At 43.1% G+C, this 19,664-nt stretch overlaps 1 protein-coding gene across 1 annotated transcript in view; it reads right to left on the bottom strand.

Moving 5' to 3' along the window:
• ACACA (acetyl-CoA carboxylase alpha) overlaps window positions 1-19,664 on the bottom strand; it is a 993,014-nt gene that overhangs the window by 863,408 nt on the left and 109,942 nt on the right. Inside the window, exon 9 of the mRNA XM_040424192.1 lies at window positions 2,718-2,828. Within this exon, the coding sequence (XP_040280126.1) occupies window positions 2,718-2,828 (111 nt within the window). The remainder of the gene's footprint in view (window positions 1-2,717; window positions 2,829-19,664) is intronic.

The following is a 19,664-nucleotide window of genomic DNA, read 5'->3' as shown; positions in this document are numbered from 1 at the left end:
ATGGAAAGCGGAAGTGTATAAAGTACAGAAATTTGAAAAGCGTAAATGGACTGTTCAACACAACGTCGATAAATATGAAGCTATATGGCAAAAATGGACAGATTACATATTAAAAGTTAATGAGTTATCTGAGTTAGTTTGATTTGATGTAACTATGCAACATTATATTGTTATCTCGGATACATAGATAAATAATTAATGTATACCTATACGTAAGACTCTTTAGATGCTTAAATTTAGCTTATTTGACCGATACCTTAAATGTTCAGTTTTTTCCCCCTCCCCCTTCCTTTCCCTTGTTACCCTGTCTTCCACCCCCCCTACCCTATGTCTCTCCCTTATCCATCCGTTTATTTTAATGTTATAATGTTTAATTTTTTATTTAATACAAGTGACGAGCTTTAACACCTTCATTATATGGAAATGTTATTACAAATTGAATTGTCATTTGTAAAAATGTCAAAGTGAATTTTAACTCTGACATTGTTAATTTTATTACATATTATTCAAAATATTTAAATATTTTAAAAAAATTTACAAGAAAACGAGGCAATAAGCCAGGGTCCATCCGTGACAGGTTGGTGAAGCATACAGTAAAGCAAATAAAATACATTAATTTACATTAATATGGATTGGCAACACTGTGGTAACCAGGGGCAATTTGCAACCGAGAGTAAGGTGGTATGCAATTTGAGATGGATTATATCCCCCGTAGTAACTGTTATGCCCCAAATCAGGAATGCTCAGATACAGAAAGCCAGAAAACTGGATACCAAATTAACCATTGCCTCGGTATCCATGGGACGTAACAGAGATGGGAACGCATACACTGGGAGATACAGGTAACCACCAGACTGACCCCGCCAATGGAGCGTTGGATGAGAGAAACAAGTAACCACCATGAAACACTGTGTCACATCTCTCTATCATATTTATTCAATAAAATAGACATAGGAAATGTGATCATTAAGTTCCTGAGGACAAACCGTGCCCAATCTAAAAGTACATTGGGCCTCTTTTTGGAGGACTCTATCTAAATCTTGGGGAAGGTCTCACAATCTCTATGCCCTGGAACAGAATTGCGCGTACATTGCCAGAATAGTACATATTAATGTGGCGTGCAAAGGGAGTATCAAAATTTTTTCGTAGATCATTTCGATTTTCTGCAATCCCACGGCAGAACTTGTGGATAGTCTTGCCAACGTATTTCAATCCACATACACAAGTGGCCAAATGGCCCACATCCGTGTCCATCCGAAGAATACCCCAGCATTTATGTAGAATATCCCGCACCACTTCATTTGCCACATCAAAAGTCGCTATGATGCGAATTTGCTCCTCATCAGCCTCCCTTCTCCTGGGGTTGAGCAAAGACTCGCATGTGCAGGATAGTGAATGCTGATAGGCAGAGGCGATTATTTTGCGGGGATAGCCCAGTTTCAAGAACCTATTCTCCAAATCTCTGGCCTTGACTTGAAATTCCGAGATAAAGGAATAGTGACGGAGAACCCGGAGACACTGCCCCTTAGGTGTCCCTTTCTTAAGGGGGAGAGGATGGCAGCTCTTCCAGTGTAAAAACCGTTGGTCGCCATATCCTTACAGAAAAGACTAGTACGCATCTTGCCAACCCTGTCCATTATGGTCAAGTCAAGAAAGGTAATCTGTACGAGAATAATTTCAGATGTGAAAATGTATTATTGAGATGAAGGGCCCTAACAAAATTACTGAAATCCTCCCGAGTACCATTCCAGAAGAAAAGGACATCTCGTTATTACATTTTCTTTATTTTACTTTTATTATTTTTACTTTTTTTTTTTTTATCAAGTCCCACTTGGATCTTGAAGATCCAGTGGGGCTGATAGCTGTACTATACTTTGCAATGCTTTTGCATTGCAAAGTACAATACTATCAAACGTCCTGTAGATGGCAACACCGGGTGCTTTTGCAAAGCGTCCGGTTGCCATGGCAACCATCGGGCGCTGCCATCACAGCGCGGCAGCCCAGATGGTTGAGAGAGGAGCCCCCTCCCTCTATTAACCCCATGGATGCCGCTACCGCGGCATCTAAGGGGTTACAGCAGAGTGTCAGCATAGAGCTGACACTCGCTGCTGATGGCGGCGGCTCAGGAATGGAGCCGCCGACATCAAATAAAGCAGGGGTACCGCATCGGGGGCAGGAGGCACAGATAGGGGGCAGCACTGTAAAGGCGGGGCATGGCCAGCAGGAGGGGGCACATTTGGGGGTTGATGCATGCATGGGGGGACCGCATCAGGGATACAATACATGGATGGGGGGGGGGGGGGGGGGGATCGCATCGGAGGCAGGGCTCACAGGAGGGGTGGGGGGGGTTGGAGGCGCACAGATCGGGGGCACAGATCGGGGGTCTTCATTACACATTACCTGATTTCAGGCTCTGATCTGCAGAGTGCAGATCAGAGCCTGAAACCGGCATTTTAACACTGCCGCGATCCGATTGGTTAGTCTGCACAGACTAACCAATCGGATCGATTGCCGGCAAGGGACCACTCTGATTGGTCCCTTGCCGGCATTACTAGACTGTGTGCTGTCCCTGACAGCAGCAGGGCAGGGGAAGAAGCTTTGCAGCGCTTGGATTAAAGAACTGCCTGACGTCTATACACGTGGTAGCTGCACGGGGTATGTGCAGCTATCACGTATATAGACGGATTGCGGTCGGGAAGGGGTTAAAGAAGCCTTACCTGTCGGAAAAGGTTGGGAAAATCATCTGCATTGTTCACTTTCCGAATACCTTTCCCGCCTCCTCCCTCTGATGCCTTGATCATTACAGGATATCCCACCATTTCCGCTGCCTACAACAAACACATTGCAAGAAATTTATAATACGAATAAGAATATTATTCATAATATTAAAAGTACTTACAGACATTCAATAGAATATATTATTAGATTGACAAAAATGTTTTGCTTCTATAACAAAAATCAATAAATGTAATTAATGGCTGGCTTAGGCTACTTTCACACTAGCGTTCGGGTATCCGCTCGTGCGCACCGTTTGAAGGGGCTCACGAGCGGCCCCGAACGCATCCGTCTGGCCCCAATGCATTCTCAGTGGAGGCGGATCCACTGAGAATGCATCCGCCTGCCAGCGTTCAGCCTCCGCTCCGCTCAGTGAGCGGACACCTGAACGCTGCTTGCAGCGTTCGGGTGTCCGCCTGGCCATGCGGAGGCGAGCGGATCCGTCCAGACTTACAATGTAAGTCAATGGGGACGGATCCGCTTGAAGATGACACTATATGGCTCAATCTTCAAGCGGATCCGTTCCCCATTGACTTTCAATGTAAAGTCTGAACGGATCCGCTCAGGCTACTTTCAGACTTAGAAAATTTTCTAAGTAATAATGCAGACGGATCCGTTCTGAACGGATGCAAACGTCTGCATTATCGGAGCGGATCCGTCTGATCAAACATCAGACGGATCCGCTCCGAACGCTAGTGTGAAAGTAGCCTTATGTAGGAAAAAAATATATATATATTATGATAATAATAATAATAAAAAATCTTTATATTATTATTAATATATTTTTTCTTTTCTACATAAGCCAGCCATTAATTACATTTATTGATTTGTTATAGAACTAAAACTTTGTCAATCTAATAATATATTGTCCATTGACTGAAAAACTACAAAGTATGTATGTATGTATGTATGTATGTATGTATGTATATATATGTATATATATATGTATATATATATTGAAGAAAATCCAGCGGGAGCACCACCAGGAGTCGGGTGCAAAATCCCCAAGGGCAGCGGCAATACCCCAACAATACGACTTGAAAAAGATAGGACTGCACTCCAGATAAAGTGAAAAATCAGTGGAGCTTTATTCACCCATAACTTTGGCAACTTTGCGACGTTTCGGCTCACAAGAGCCTTCTTCCAGCATAGAAACAGTGAAGATAACAATCATATAAAGGCAAGTCTCAAGTGACTGGCCAATCATACTGTGATTACAATCATGATTAAATTAGATACATATGGTACATATAAACAAAAGTGCATGTGCGTAAAGTGACATGTGCTTAAGAGATCCGCATCACAAGAACATAGTCCCTGGTCATCGATCATATAAACATGTAATATATAAATAATATAAGTGTATATTAAAGTGCATACATATATTAGATGAAGATCAACGAAGTCGCACCTCTCGATGTAATGGCGCCAGCATACACCATCGTATTCCGTTGAGCGTCTCCATTCTCTCACTGCGCATGACCAGATCCGCGTCATCATCCATCATAGCGCTTACATGTGACGCATGCGCTCCATCAAAATTACACTACAGGCACCATCTTGATAGAGGGCAACATTGCCCAACGGTTGCATAAGTGCCGTTCGTGCATACATTCAATAGGCTAAACGCTTTCCTATGTAGTATATTAAGCCGCAGTAGGTAAATCCTACATAAATCAGCATCTGGAGAAGGTACCAACTCTGCGGAGATGGATCCTGTCCACTAGATGGCGTATGTCATATATATATATATACACACACACACACACACACACACACACACACAGTACAGACCAAAAGTTTGGACACACCTTCTCATTCAAAGAGTTTTCTTTATTTTCATGACTATGAAAATTGTAGATTCACACTGAAGGCATCAAAACTATGAATTAACACATGTGGAATTATATACATAACAAACAAGTGTGAAACAACTGAAAATATGTAATATTCTAGGTTCTTCAAAGTAGCCACCTTTTGCTTTGATTACTGCTTTGCACACTCTTGGCATTCTCTTGATGAGCTTCAAGAGGTAGTCCCCTGAAATGGTTTTCACTTCACAGGTGTGCCCTGTCAGGTATAATAAGTGGGACTTCTTGCCTTATAAATGGGGTTGGGACCATCAGTTGCGTTGAGGAGAAGTCAGGTGGATACACAGCTGATAGTCCTACTGAATAGACTGTTAGAATTTGTATTATGGCAAGAAAAAAGCAGCCAAGTAAAGAAAAACGAGTGGCCATCATTACTTTAAGAAATGAAGGTCAGTCAGTCAGCCGAAAAATTGGGAAAACTTTGAAAGTAAGGGCTATTTGACCATGAAGGAGAGTGATGGGGTGCTGCGCCAGATGACCTGGCCTCCACAGTCACCAGACCTGAACCCAATCGAGATGGTTTGGGGTGAGCTGGACCGCAGAGTGAAGGCAAAAGGGCCAACAAGTGCTAAGCATCTCTGGGAACTCCTTCAAGACTGTTGGAAGACCATTTCAGGGGACTACCTATTTAAGCTCATCAAGAGAATGCCAAGAGTGTGCAAAGCAGTAATCAAAGAAAAAGGTGGCTACTTTGAAGAACCTAGAATATGACATATTTTCAGTTGTTTCACACTTGTTTGTTATGTATATAATTCCACATGTGTTAGGCTACTTTCACACTTGCGTTCAGAGCGGATCCGTCTGCTGTCTGCACAGACGTATCCGCTCCTATAATGCAGACGTTTGGATTCGTTCAGAACAGATCCGTCTGCATTATAGCTTAGAAAAAATTCTAAGTGTGAAAGTAGTTCAGATGGATCCGTCCAGACTTTACATTGAAAGTCAATGGGGACGGATCCGTTTGAAAATTGAGCCATATTGTGTCATCTTCAAACGGATCCGTCCCCATTGACTTACATTGTAAGTCTGGACGGATCCGTTTGCCTCCGCACGGCCAGGCGGACATCCGAACGTTGCAAGCAGCGTTCGGGTGTCCGCTTGCTGAGCGGAGCGGAGGCTGAACGCTGCCAGACTGATGCATTCTGAGCGGATCCGCATCCACTCAGAATGCATTAGGGCAGTACGGATGCGTTCGGGGCAGCTTGTGAGCCCCTTCAAACGGAGCTCACAAGCGGAGCCCCGAACGCTAGTGTGAAAGTAGCCTTAATTCATAGTTTTGATGCCTTCATAGTCATGAAAATAAAGAAAACTCTTTGAATGAGAAGGTGTGTCCAAACCTTTGGTCTGTACTGTATATATATATATATATATATATATATATATATATATATATAATTAATAGAGAAAGCAGGACTGCACTCCAAGTTGTGATGAAAATCAAAGTTTTATTCACCCAGGGTGAATAAAACTTCTTTGATTTTCATCACAACTTGGAGTGCAGTCCTGCTTTCTCTATTTTATACTATTGGGGATTGCCGCTACCCCATTTTGGACATTGCACCCACTTTTTAGGTTGGTGCTCCCGTTGGACTTTCGCCTTCTATATACATACACATTATATATATATATATATATATATATATATATATATATATATATATATATATATATATATATACACACACACATATATACACATATATACACACACACACACACACACAAAAAAAAGTCACACACTAATATTTTGTTGGACCGCCTTTAGCTTTGATTACGGCACACATTCGATAAGCTTCTGTAATGTCACAAGATTTATTTCCATCCAGTGTTGCATTAATTTTTCACCAACATCTTGCATTGATGACGGTAGAGTCTGACTGCTGCGCACAGCCTTCTCCAGCACATCTCAAATATTCTCAATGGGGTTAAGGTCTGGACTCTGTGGTGGCCAATCCATGTGTGAAAATGATGTCTCATGCTCCCTTAACCACTCTTTCACAATTTGAGCCCGATGAATCCTGGTATTGTCATCTTGGAATATGCCCGTGCCATCAGGGAAGAAAAAAAATCCATTGATGGAATAACCTGGTCATTCAGTATGTTCAGGTAGTCAGCTGACCTCATTCTCAGAGCACATACTGTTGCTGAACCTAGACTGACCAACTGCAGCAACCCCAGATCATAGCACTGCCCCCACAGGCTTGTACAGTAGGCACTAGGCATGATGGGTGCATCACTTCATCTGCCTCTCTTCTTACCCCGATGCACCCATCACTCTGGAACTGGGCAAATCTGGACTCAGATCACATGACCTTCTTCCTTTATTGCTCCAGTGTCCAATCTTTATGCTCCCTAGCAAATTGAAGCATTTTTTTCTGGTTTGCCTCACTGATCAGTTGTGTAGCCGTAAGAAAACCACTATTCAGTCCCAATGCCTTGAGTTCCCTTCGCATTGTAGGTGTGTAAATGCTCTTACTTTCACTATTAAAAACATAGCCCTGAGTTCTACTGTTTTTCTTCAATTTGATTTCACCAAACGTTTAAGTGATCGCCGATCACCATCATTCAGGATTTTTTCCCCGCCACTTTCTCAAATACGATGGGTCCCCACTATCCTTACAGTTTTTAATAATGCGTTGGACAGTTCTTAACCCAATTTTAGTAGTTTCTGCAATCTCCTTAGATGTTTTCTCTGCTTGATGCATGCCAATGATTTGACCCTTCTCAAACAGACTAACATCTTTTCCACGACCACGAGATGTGTCTTTCGATATGGTTGTTTAGGAAATGAGAAGCATCTCATTGCACTAGTTGGTATTAAATAACTTATTGCCTGCTGAAAGATAATCGCCCATGCAGTAATTATACAATAGGAGGCTCATAACTATTTGCTTAGTTAAATCCAGGTGGCGACTTTTTTTTTAAATAATAAAATATAATTAAAAAAAATAAAATATAATATAATATAATATAATATAAAATATATATATACACATACATACATACATACATACATACATACATGGTGGGACATTTATATGGATACACCTTATTAAAATGGGAATGGTTGGTGATATTAACTTCCTGTTTGTGGCACATTAGTATATGTGAGGGGGGAAACTTTTCAAGATGGGTGGTGACCATGGCGGCCATTTTGAAGTCGGCCATTTTGAATCCAACTTTTGTTTTTTCAATAGGAAGAGGGTCATGTGACACATCAAACTTATTGGGAACTTCACAAGAAAAACAATGGTGTGCTTGGTTTTAACCGCCTCACGTCCGCCCATAGGATATAAACGTCCTATGGGTGGACGTCTATTTCTGACAGCACGTTTTAAAACGTCCTGTCAGAAATAGCAGCTGCACGCTAATCGTGCAGCTGCTGATCGGGTTGCCCGCTGTCAGTGACAGCAGGGCAACCCTAAGACAAGGCAGGGACAATGCCCAGGTGTCCCTGCCTTCACGATCGCTGCAGACACAGCGTGTGTAGGCTGTGTGCAGGGGCTGTGTGCAGGGGCTGTGTGAGGTCTCTCCGAGACCTCGATCAGCCCTGCTGTGAGGCTGTACAGCGCAGGATTGCTGCTGTACAGCCTCTCTAGGGGTGCATTTGTCCTGTAACTGGGGCTACTATGTCAGCCCCAGTTACAGGAGAAATCAACTGTGAAAAAAAAATGAAAAAGTGAAGTAAATGTCCCCCAGAGGTCTTGTATGACCTTATGGGGGACGAAAAGTGTAAAATAAAATAAAAATAAAATAAAGGGTTGAAAAAATAAAATAAAAAAAAGTTTCACATGTAAAAAAAAAAAAATCCCAAGTAAGGAATAAAAAAAAAAAATTAAAAATAGAAAAAATAAAATAAAATAGACATATTTAGTATTGCCGCGTCCGTAAAAACCAGCTCTATAAAAATATCACATGACCTAACCCCTCGGGTGAACACCGTAAAAAATAAATAAAAAAAACTGTCAAAACAAGCAATTTTTGTCACCTTGCATCACAAAAGGTGCAACACCAAGTGATCAAAAACGCGTATGTCCCACAAAATAGTACCAATAAAACCGTCACCTCATCCCGCAAAAAATGAGCCCCTACATAAGAAAATCTCTCAAAAAATAAAAAAACTATAGCTCTCAGAACATGGACACATTAAAACATAATTTTTTGGTTTCAAAAATGCTATTATTGTGTAAAACTTTAATAAATGAGAAAAAGTATACATATTAGGTATCGCCACGTCCGTAACAATCTGCTCTATAAAAATGTCACTTGACTGAACCCCTCAGGTGAACGCTGTAAAAATAAATAAATAGAAACTGTGCTAAAACAACCAATTTTCTGGTCACCTTGCCCCATAAAGTGTTATAATGAATGATCAAAAAATCATATGTACCCAAAAATAGTACTAATAAAACTGGCACCTTATCCCCTAGTTTCCAAAATGGGGTCACTTCTTGGGAGTTTCTACTGTAAGGGTGCATCAGGGGGCTTCAAATGGGACATGGCATCTAAAAACCATGTGGAGTTCCTTATCTTCTGCACCCTGCCGTGTGCCCATACAGCAGTTTACGACCACATGTGGGGTGTTTCTGTAAACCGCAGAATCTGGGTAATAAATATTGAGTTTTGTTTGGCTGTTAACCATCGATGTGTTAAAGAAAAAAATTGATTAAAATGGAAAATCTGCCAAAAAAGTGAAATTTAAAAATTTGATCTCCATTTTCCTTTAATTCTTGTGGAACGCCTAAAGGGTTAACAAAGTTTGTAAAATCGGTTTTGAATATCTTGAGGGGTGTAGTTTCTACAATGGGGTCATTTATGGGGGTATCCACTATGTAGGCCCCACAAAGTGACTTCAGACCTGAACTGGTCCTTATAAAGTGGGTTTTGGCAATTTTCTTAAAAATTTGAAGAATTGCTTCTAAACTTCTAAGCCTTCTAACGTCCTAAAAAAATAAAATGACATTTCCAAAATGATGCCAACATAAAGTAGACATATGGGGAATGTTAAATAATAATAAATATTTTATGAGGTATCACTTTCTGTTTTAAAAGCAGAGAAATTGAAATTTAGAAAATTGCGAATTTTTCAAATTTTTGGGTAAATTTGGGATTTTTTCATAAATAAAGGTGAAATATTTTGACTCAAATTTATGACTATCATGAAGTACAATGTGTCACGAGAAAACAATCTCTGAATGACTTGGATAAATAAAGGCGTTCCAAAGTTATTACCACATAAAGTGAGATATGTCAGTTTTGCAAAATTTGGCCTGGTCAGGAAGGGGGCAAAGGGCCCAGATGGGAAGTGGTTAACATAACTTTATTCTTTCATGAGTTATTTACAAGTTTCTGACCACTTATAAAATGTGTTCAATGTGCTGCCCATTGTGTTGGATTGTCAATGCAACCCTCTTCTCCCACTCTTCACACACTGATAGCAACACCGCAGGAGAAATGCTAGCACAGGCTTCCAGTATCCGTAGTTTCAGGTGCTGCACATCCTGTATCTTCACAGCATAGACAATTGCCTTCAGATGACCACAAAGATAAAAGTCTAAGGGGGTCAGATCGGGAGACCTTGGGGGCCATTCAACTGGCCCACGACGACTAATCCACTTTCCAGGAAACTGTTCATCTAGGAATGCTCGGACCTGACACCCATAATGTGGTGGTGGGTGCACCATCTTGCTGGAAAAACTCAGGGAACGTGCCAGCTTCAGTGCATAAAGAGGGAAACACATCATCATGTAGCAATTTCGCATATCCAGTGACCCCCTTAGACTTTTATCTTTGGGGTCATCTGAAGGCAATTGTCTATGCTGTGAAGATACGAGATGTGCAGCACCTGAAACTACGGATACTGGAAGCCTGTGCTAGCATTTCTCCTGCGGTGTTGCTATCAGTGTGTGAAGAGTGGGAGAAGAGGGTTGCATTGACAATCCAACACAATGGGCAGCACATTGAACACATTTTATAAGTGGTCAGAAACTTGTAAATAACTCATGAAAGAATAAAGTTACGTTAAAACCAAGCAAACTATTGTTTTTCTTGTGAAATTCCCAATAAGTTTGATGTGTCACATGACCCACTTCCTATTGAAAAAACAAAAGTTGGATTCAAAATGGCCGACTTCAAAATGGCCGCCATGGTCACCACCCATCTTGAATAGTTTCCCCCCTCACATATACTAATGTGCCACAAACAGGAAGTTAATATCACCAACCATTCCCATTTTATTAAGGTGTATCCATATAAATGGCCCACCCTGTATATTACATACATACACACACACGCACAGTCAGCTTCATAAATATTGGGACATAGACACAATTTTAACATTTTTGGCCATATAGACCAAAGGATTTGAAATGAAAACGAACAAGATGTGCTTTATCTGCAGACTGTCAGCTTTAATTTGAGGGTATTTACATCCAAATCAGGTGAACGGCATAGGAATTACAACAGTTTGCATATGTGCCTCCCACTTGTTAAAGGACCAAAAGTAATTGGACAATTGGCTTCTCAGCTGTTCCATGGCCAGGTGTGTGTTATTCCCTCATTATCCCAATTACAATGAGCAGATAAAAGGTCCAGAGTTCATTTCAAGTGTGCTATTTGCATTTGGAATCTGTTGCTGTCAACTCTCAAGATGAGATGCAAAGAGCTGTCACTATCAGTGAAGCAAGCCATCATTAGGCTGAAGAAAAAAAAAAAACAACACAGAGAGATAGCAAAAACATTAGGTGTGGCCAAAACAACCGTTTGAAACATAAGGCTACTTTCACACTTGCGTTCAGAGCGGATCCGTCTGGTGTCTGCACAGACGGATCCGCTCCTATAATGCAAACGTTGGGATCCGTTCAGAACGGATCCGTCTGCATTATAGTTCAGAAAAAATTCTAAGTGTGAAAGTTAGTCAGACGGATCCGTCCAGACTTTACATTGAAAGTCAATGGGGGACGGATCCGTTTGAAATTGCACCATATTGTGTCAACTTCAAACGGATCCGTCTCCATTGACTTACATTGTAAGTCTGGACGGATCCATTTGGCTCCGCACGGCCAGGCGGACACCCGAACGCTGCAAGCTGCGTTCGGATGTCCGCCTGCTGAGGGGAACGGAGGCCAAGCGGAGCCATCCTGATGCATTCTGAGCGGATCCGCATCCACTCAGAATGCATTGGGGCTCTACGGATCCGTTCGGGGCAGCTTGTGAGAGCCTTCAAACGGAACTCATAAGCGGAACCCCGAACGCTAGTGTGAAAGTAGCCTTAAAAAGAAGGAACGCACCGGTGAGCTCAGCAACACCAAAAGACCAGGAAGACCACGGAAAACAACTGTGGTGGATGACCGAAGAATTCTTTCCCTGGTGAAGAAAACACCCTTCACAACAATTGGCCAGATCAAGAACACTCTCCAGGAGGTAGGTGTATGTGTGTCAAAGTCAACAATCAAGAGAAGACTTCACCAGAGTGAATACAAAGGGTTCACCACAAGATGTAAACCACTGGTGAGCCTCAAAAACAGGAAGGCCAGATTAGAGTTTGCCAAACGACATCTAAAAAAGCCTTCACAGTTCTGGAACAACATCCTATGGACAGATGAGACCAAGATCAACTTGTACCAGAGTGATGGGAAGAGAAGAGTATGGAGAAGGAAAGGAACTGCTCATGATCCTAAGTATACCAACTCAACAGTGAAGCATGGTGATGGTAGTGCCATGGCGTGGGCATGTATGGCTGCCAATGGAACTGGTTCTCTTGTATTTATTGATGATGTGACTGCTGACAAAAGCAGCAGAATGAATTCTGAAGTGTTTCGGTCAATAATTATCTGCTCGTATTCAGCCAAATGCTTCAGAACTCATTGGATGGCGCTTCACAGTGCAGATGGACAATGACCCAAAGAATACTGCAAAAGTAACCAAAGAGTTTTTTAAGGGAAAGAAGTGGAATGTTATGCAATGGCCAAGTCAATCACCTGACCTGAATCCAATTGAGCATGCATTTCACTTGCTGAAGACAAAACTGAAGGGAAAATGCCCCATGAACAAGCAGGAACTGAAAGCAGTTGCAGTAGAGCATCACCAAGGATGAAACCCAGCGTCTGGTGATGTCTATGCGTTCCAGACTTCAGGCTGTAATTGACTGAAAAGGATTTGCAACCAAGTATTAAAAAGTGAAAGTTTGATTTATGATTATTCTGCCCCATTACTTTTAGTCCCTCAACAAGTGGGAGGCACATATGCAAACTGTTGTAATTCCTACACTATTCACCTGATTTGAATGTAAATACCCTCAAATTAAAGCTGACAGTTTGCAGTAAAAGCATATCTTGTTAGTTTTCATTTCAAATCCTTTGTGGTGTAAAGGGCCAAAAATGTTAGAATTGTGTCGATGTCCCAATATTTATGGACCCGACATATATATATATAAAACTTGTGCATGTTGAGTACTACGTTTGGATCTGCTATCCATCAAATCCATGGTGTCATACAGTACCAGTTAAATAGTACTGTACTGTTGTGTATACAGTGCAGGAAGCGCTATTCGCTTCCTGTTCCGGCCCGGCGGTCATGTGACCGCCGCGGCTGGGAGAGTGCAGGAGCTGAGAGGTCTTTCAGAGACCTCGATCAGCCCTGCTCTGAGGCTGTACAGCCTCTCTGGGGGGGTGTATTTCTCCTGTAACTGGGGCTACTATGTCAGCCCCAGTTACAGGAGAAATCAACAGTGGGAAAAAAAAATAAAATGTGAAGTTAAATGTCCCCCAGAGGTCTTGTATGACCTTATGGGGGACGAAAAATGTAAAATAAAAAAATAAAGTGTTAATTAACCACCTCCGGACCGCCTAACGCAGGATTGCGTTCCGGAGGTGGCAGCGCTGCGCAGAGTCACGCATATACGCGTCATCTCGCGAGACGCGAGATTTCGCTCAAAGCCGGCCCGCGCATGCGCATCGCGGGCCGGCAAAATTAAAAGAAGTATTTCGTCACCAGCCTGCCAGCCACGATCATTGGCTGGCAGGCTGGCGATTTTCAAAAAATCCAATCCAAAGTCATATAACAGATCATATTAGTAAATATGATCTGTTATATGGCTTGTCTGCTCCTGTGCTGGTCCTTTTCGTCGGTTGGATCCAGCACAGGAGCAGACTGAACTGTGAGTACACCAACACTACACCTTAGCCCCAGATCACCCACCTGCACCCCAATTAACCCTTTGATCACCCCTTTGATCGCCCCTGTCAATCACTAGTGAAAGGAAAAAAAGTGATCAGTGTAAACTGTCACTTTTTTTTTTTCACTGGTATTGGCTGTTAGGTTTTAGGGATAGTTTAGGCCCCTTGGTTAGGTAGTTAGCGTCAGTTAGCGCCCACCCCACCGCACCGCAGTCACTTTTATTCGCTGTTTAGCGTATCGCTAATCAGCATTTGTACTTTTATAGTATCTGTAAGTGATCAAAACTGATCACGGTCAGATCTATAATAGTATTAGTGTCACCTTAGCTCGCCCTCCACCCAAAACGCAGTGTTTGCCCGATCAGGCCTGATCGGTCGCCCACACGTGCGTTCACCCACGCCCGCCCCACCGCAGTGACAAAAAATATATATTTTTTGATCACTGCACATTCATTTTACACGCACTGCGGCGATAAAAAAAATCAGTTTTGATATTTTTTATCAACCGCAGCAGCCTCCGGTACTTCGCTAGCCTCCCCTTTGTAAGACAGGTTTGCTTTTTTTCTTGGGTAGTCTCAGGGAATACCCCTAAATTTAGTAGTCAAAAATGTCAAACAGGGGGTATTCTTCTGAAGAGGCCTACAGGATTCTGACCCAGTCGGATGAGGAGTGGGAACCCTCATCTGACGAATCTAGCGGGTCAGAATATGAACCTGTGGAAAGCAGTGGCTCTCTGACCCAAAGTTCGGACGAGGAGGTGGAGGTCCCTGGCAGCACCAGGCGTACCCGGCCCCATGTCGCTAGACCACAGGTTACGCAGGATCCGCTTCAAGAGCAGCAGAGTGGGGCTGTCGCTGCCGGATCACGTGGTGAGGCATACACCAGCAGCGCAGCCCTTCCTGGACCTAGTACCAGCACTGCCGTACAACATGGTGAAGTAGCGAGCACCAGAAGGGCAGTTGAAGCTGGTACGGTGGCACGTGCAATAGTTACCCCGTCGCAGCCACCGCAAAGACGGGCCCGTAGAGCCCCTAGAGTCCCTGAGGTGCTGGCAAATCCTGATTGGCAGTCACCAACTTCAGCCGCACCAGTAGTTCCCCCTTTCACCGCCCAGTCTGGAGTTCGGGTTGAGACGGCTCAAATCGGTTCGGCCCTGGGATTTTTTGAGCTGTTCTTGACTGCGGAGCTCTTGGACTTAGTCGTGGCAGAGACCAACCAGTATGCCACACAATTTATAACCGCTAACCCGGGAAGCTATTATGCCCAGCCTTTCCGGTGGAAACCAGTCCAAGTTTCCGAACTTAAAATTTTTTTGGGCCTTCTCCTCAACATGGGCCTGACAAAAAAGCATGAATTGCGGTCATATTGGTCAACGCACCCAATTCATCACATGCCCATGTTCTCTGCTGCTATGTCCAGGACACGATTTGAGACCATCCTACGTTTTCTGCATTTTAGCGACAATACCACCTCCCGTCCCAGAGGCCACCCTGCTTTTGACCGGCTCCACAAAATTCGGCCCCTCATAGACCATTTCAACCTGAAATTTGCAGATTTGTATACCCCTGAGCAAAACATCTGCGTAGACGAGTCCCTAATACATTTTACCGGGCGCCTTGGCTTCAAACAATACATCCCAAGCAAGCGTGCCCGGTATGGGGTCAAATTGTATAAGCTCTGTGAAAGGGCCACAGGCTATACCCACAAATTTCGGATCTATGAGGGAAAAGATCAGACCCTGGAGCCGGTCGGTTGCCCTGACTACCTGGGGAGCAGTGGGAAGACAGTCTGGGACTTGGTGTCACCCTTATTCGGCAAGGGGTACCATCTTTATGTGGACAATTTCTACACAAGTGTGGCCGTCTTTAGGCATTTGTTTCTAGAACGGATTTGCGCCTGTGGCACCGCGCGAACTAGTCGCGTGGGCTTCCCCCAACGGCTTGTAACCACCCGTCTTGCAAGGGGGCAGAGGGCTGCCTTGTGTAACGAAGAACTGCTCGCGGTGAAATGGAGAGACAAGCGTGACGTTTACATGCTCTCCATTCACGCAGACACGACAATCCAAATTGAGCGAGCAACCCGTGTCATTGAAAAGCCCCTCTGTGTCCACGACTATAATGCGCTCATGGGAGGGGTGGACTTCAATGACCAGATGTTGTCTCCGTATTTAGTTTCCCGCAGAACCAGACGCTGGTATAAGAAGGTGTCTGGATATTTAATTCAATTGGCGCTCTACAATAGTTTTGTTCTCTACAGTAAGGCTGGGAGAACAGGATCCTTCCTCAAATTCCAGGAAGAGATCATCGAGAACCTCCTTTACCCAGGAGGTTCCGTGGCCCCATCCACCAGTGTAGTTAGCCGTCTACACGAGCGACATTTCCCCAGTGTCGTTCCTGGTACCTCAACCCAACCGTCACCCCGAAAAAGATGTCGTGTCTGTAGCAGGAGTGGAATAAGGCGTGACACCCGCTATTTCTGTCCTGACTGTGCTGACCACCCTGCCCTATGCTATGGAGAGTGTTTCCGGAAGTACCACACACAGGTACACCTAGCATAGGGATCACATCTCACCAGGACAGGCACACAGGGCTATTAGGGCCCATTCACTCACAGCTGCTGCAAACCTCTCCTTTCACCTGGGATAAAGTGCATAACGTACTTCGCCACATCTTTGGGCGATTTGCGCTTTGCACATTGTCCCATGGGGAAGGAGAGGTTTGTTCTATAAAAGGTAAAAAAAACTAAACAAAAAAAAAAATACCGGTAAGTAAAAAAGTTAAATGTTCAGTTAAAAAAGTTTAAAAAAAGTTTCTATGTTCTGTTCAACAGTTAATAAAGTTATTGCTTTGCGGCCTGGTTTTTTCTTTTTTGTTTTGTTTTTTTTACCTTTCAGGTGGACCAACCGATCGACTAGCTGCAGCACTGATGTGCATTCGGACAGAAGCATTGCGCTGCTGTCAGATTACACGCAAGTCGGTGTATGCGGCGCTGCAAGACGAGATTTCTCCTCTGCAGTAAAAGATACGTTTGCCGAGGCATATGAGCTGAGGAGGTGGCGGTGTTAATATACTTTGGCAAACACTTTGTATATATAAAAAAAAAAATCCCGGCAATGATTTATTCATCCACATCGATTGATGTGAATGGAGAAATCTGGTTTGCCAGGGCATACGAGCTGAAGTGGGTATGGATGTTGGGCGGAGCTCCTATGTCCTGGCAGACGCCTTTCCCCTCCTTTTTCTTTTTTTGGCAGAGATTTTTTCATCCACATTGATCGATGCGAATGAAGAAATCTGTGCCGTTCATTTTTTTCTTTCAGCCCAGAGCCTGAACGGAAAAAAAAAATCTCATTACCCGTATGCTCAATATAAGGAGAATAGCAGAAACTCCTAATGCTGGGCATACATGTAATGATTGCGGAGACCCTCAAATGCCAGGGCAGTACAAACACCCCACAAATAACACCATTTTGGAAAGAAGACACCCCAAGGTATTCGCTGAGGGGCATATTGAGTCCATGAAAGATTGAAATTTTTGTCCCAAGTTAGCGGAAAGGGAGACTTTGTGAGAACAAAATCAAAAAAATCTATTTCCGCTAACTTGTGCCAAAATTCTTTTTTTCAATGAACTCGCCATGCCCCTCATTGAATACCTTGGGGTGTCTTCTTTCCAAAATGGGGTCACATGTGGGGTATTTATACTGCCCTGGCATTTTAGGGGCCCCAAAGCGTGAGAAGAAGTCTGGTATCCAAATGTCTAAAAATGCCCTCCTAAAAGGAATTTGGGCACCTTTGCCCACCGAGGCTGCAAAAAAGTGTCACACATGTGGTATCTCCGTATTCAGCAGAAGTTGGGGAATATGTTTTGGGGTGTCATTTTACATATACCCATGCTGGGTGAGATAAATATCTTGGTCAAATGCCAACTTTGTATAAAAAAAAATGGGAAAAGTTGTCTTTTGCCAAGATATTTCTCTCACCCAGCATGGGTATATGTAAAATGACACCCCAAAACACATTCCCCACCTTCTCCTGAGTACGGAGATACCAGATGTGTGACACTTTTTTGCAGCCTAGGTGGGCAAAGGGGCCCACATTCCAAAGAGCACCTTTCGGATTTCACAGGTCATTTACCTACTTACCACACATTAGGGCCCCTGGAAAATGCCAGGGCAGTATAACTACCCCACAAGTGACCCCATTTTGGAAAGAAGACACCCCAAGGTATTCCGTGAGGGGCATGGCAAGTTCCTAGAATTTGTTATTTTTTGTCACAAGTTAGTGGAAAATGATGATTTTTTTTTTTTTTTTTTTTTCATACAAAGTCTCATATTCCACTAACTTGTGACAAAAAATAAAAATTTCCATGAACTCACTATGCCCATCAGCGAATACCTTGGGGTCTCTTCTTTCCAAAATGGGGTCACTTGTGGGGTAGTTATACTGCCCTGGCATTCTAGGGGCGCAAATGTGTGGTAAGGAGTTTGAAATCAAATTCTGAAAAAAATGACCTGTCAAATCCGAAAGGTGCTCTTTGGAATATGGGCCCCTTTGCCCACCTAGGCTGCAAAAAAGTGTCACACATCTGGTATCTCCGTACTCAGGAGAAGGTGGGGAATGTGTTTTGGGGTGTCATTTTATATATACCCATGCTGGGTGAGATAAATATCTTGGTCAAATGCCAACTTTGTATAAAAAAATGGGAAAAGTTGTCTTTTGCCAAGATATTTCTCTCACCCAGCATGGGTATATATAAAATGACACCCCAAAACACATTCCCCACCTTCTCCTGAGTACGGAGATACCAGATGTGTGACACTTTTTTGCAGCCTAGGTGGGCAAAGGGGCCCACATTCCAAAGAGCACCTTTCGGATTTCACAGGTCATTTACCTACTTACCAGACATTAGGGCCCCTGGAAAATGCCAGGGCAGTATAACTACCCCACAAGTGACCCCATTTTGGAAAGAAGACACCCCAAGGTATTCCGTGAGGGGCATGGCAAGTTCCTAGAATTTTTTATTTTTTGTCACAAGTTAGTGGAAAATGATGATTTTTTTTTTTTTTTTTTTTTTCATACAAAGTCTCATATTCCACTAACTTGTGACAAAAAATAAAAATTTCCATGAACTCACTATGCCCATCAGCGAATACCTTGGGGTCTCTTCTTTCCAAAATGGGGTCACTTGTGGGGTAGTTATACTGCCCTGGCATTCTAGGGGCGCAAATGTGTGGTAAGGAGTTTGAAATCAAATTCTGAAAAAAATGACCTGTCAAATCCGAAAGGTGCTCTTTGGAATATGGGCCCCTTTGCCCACCTAGGCTGCAAAAAAGTGTCACACATCTGGTATCTCCGTACTCAGGAGAAGGTGGGGAATGTGTTTTGGGGTGTCATTTTATATATACCCATGCTGGGTGAGATAAATATCTTGGTCAAATGCCAACTTTGTATAAAAAAATGGGAAAAGTTGTCTTTTGCCAAGATATTTCTCTCACCCAGCATGGGTATATATAAAATGACACCCCAAAACACATTCCCCACCTTCTCCTGAGTACGGAGATACCAGATGTGTGACACTTTTTTGCAGCCTAGGTGGGCAAAGGGGCCCATATTCCAAAGAGCACCTTTCGGATTTGACAGGTCATTTTTTTCAGAATTTGATTTCAAACTCCTTACCACACATTTGGGCCCCTAGAATGCCAGGGCAGTATAACTACCCCACAAGTGACCCCATTTTGGAAAGAAGAGACCCCAAGGTATTTCGTGATGGGCATAGTGAGTTCATAGAAGTTTTTATTTTTTGTCACAAGTTAGTGGAATATGAGACTTTGTAAAAAAAAAAA

Source organism: Bufo bufo, chromosome 3 (genome assembly GCF_905171765.1).
Source record: "Bufo bufo chromosome 3, aBufBuf1.1, whole genome shotgun sequence".
Classification (NCBI taxonomy): Eukaryota; Metazoa; Chordata; class Amphibia; order Anura; family Bufonidae; genus Bufo; species Bufo bufo.
The sequence above is the reverse complement of the archived record's forward strand: the minus strand, read 5'-3'. Positions and strand labels throughout refer to the sequence as shown.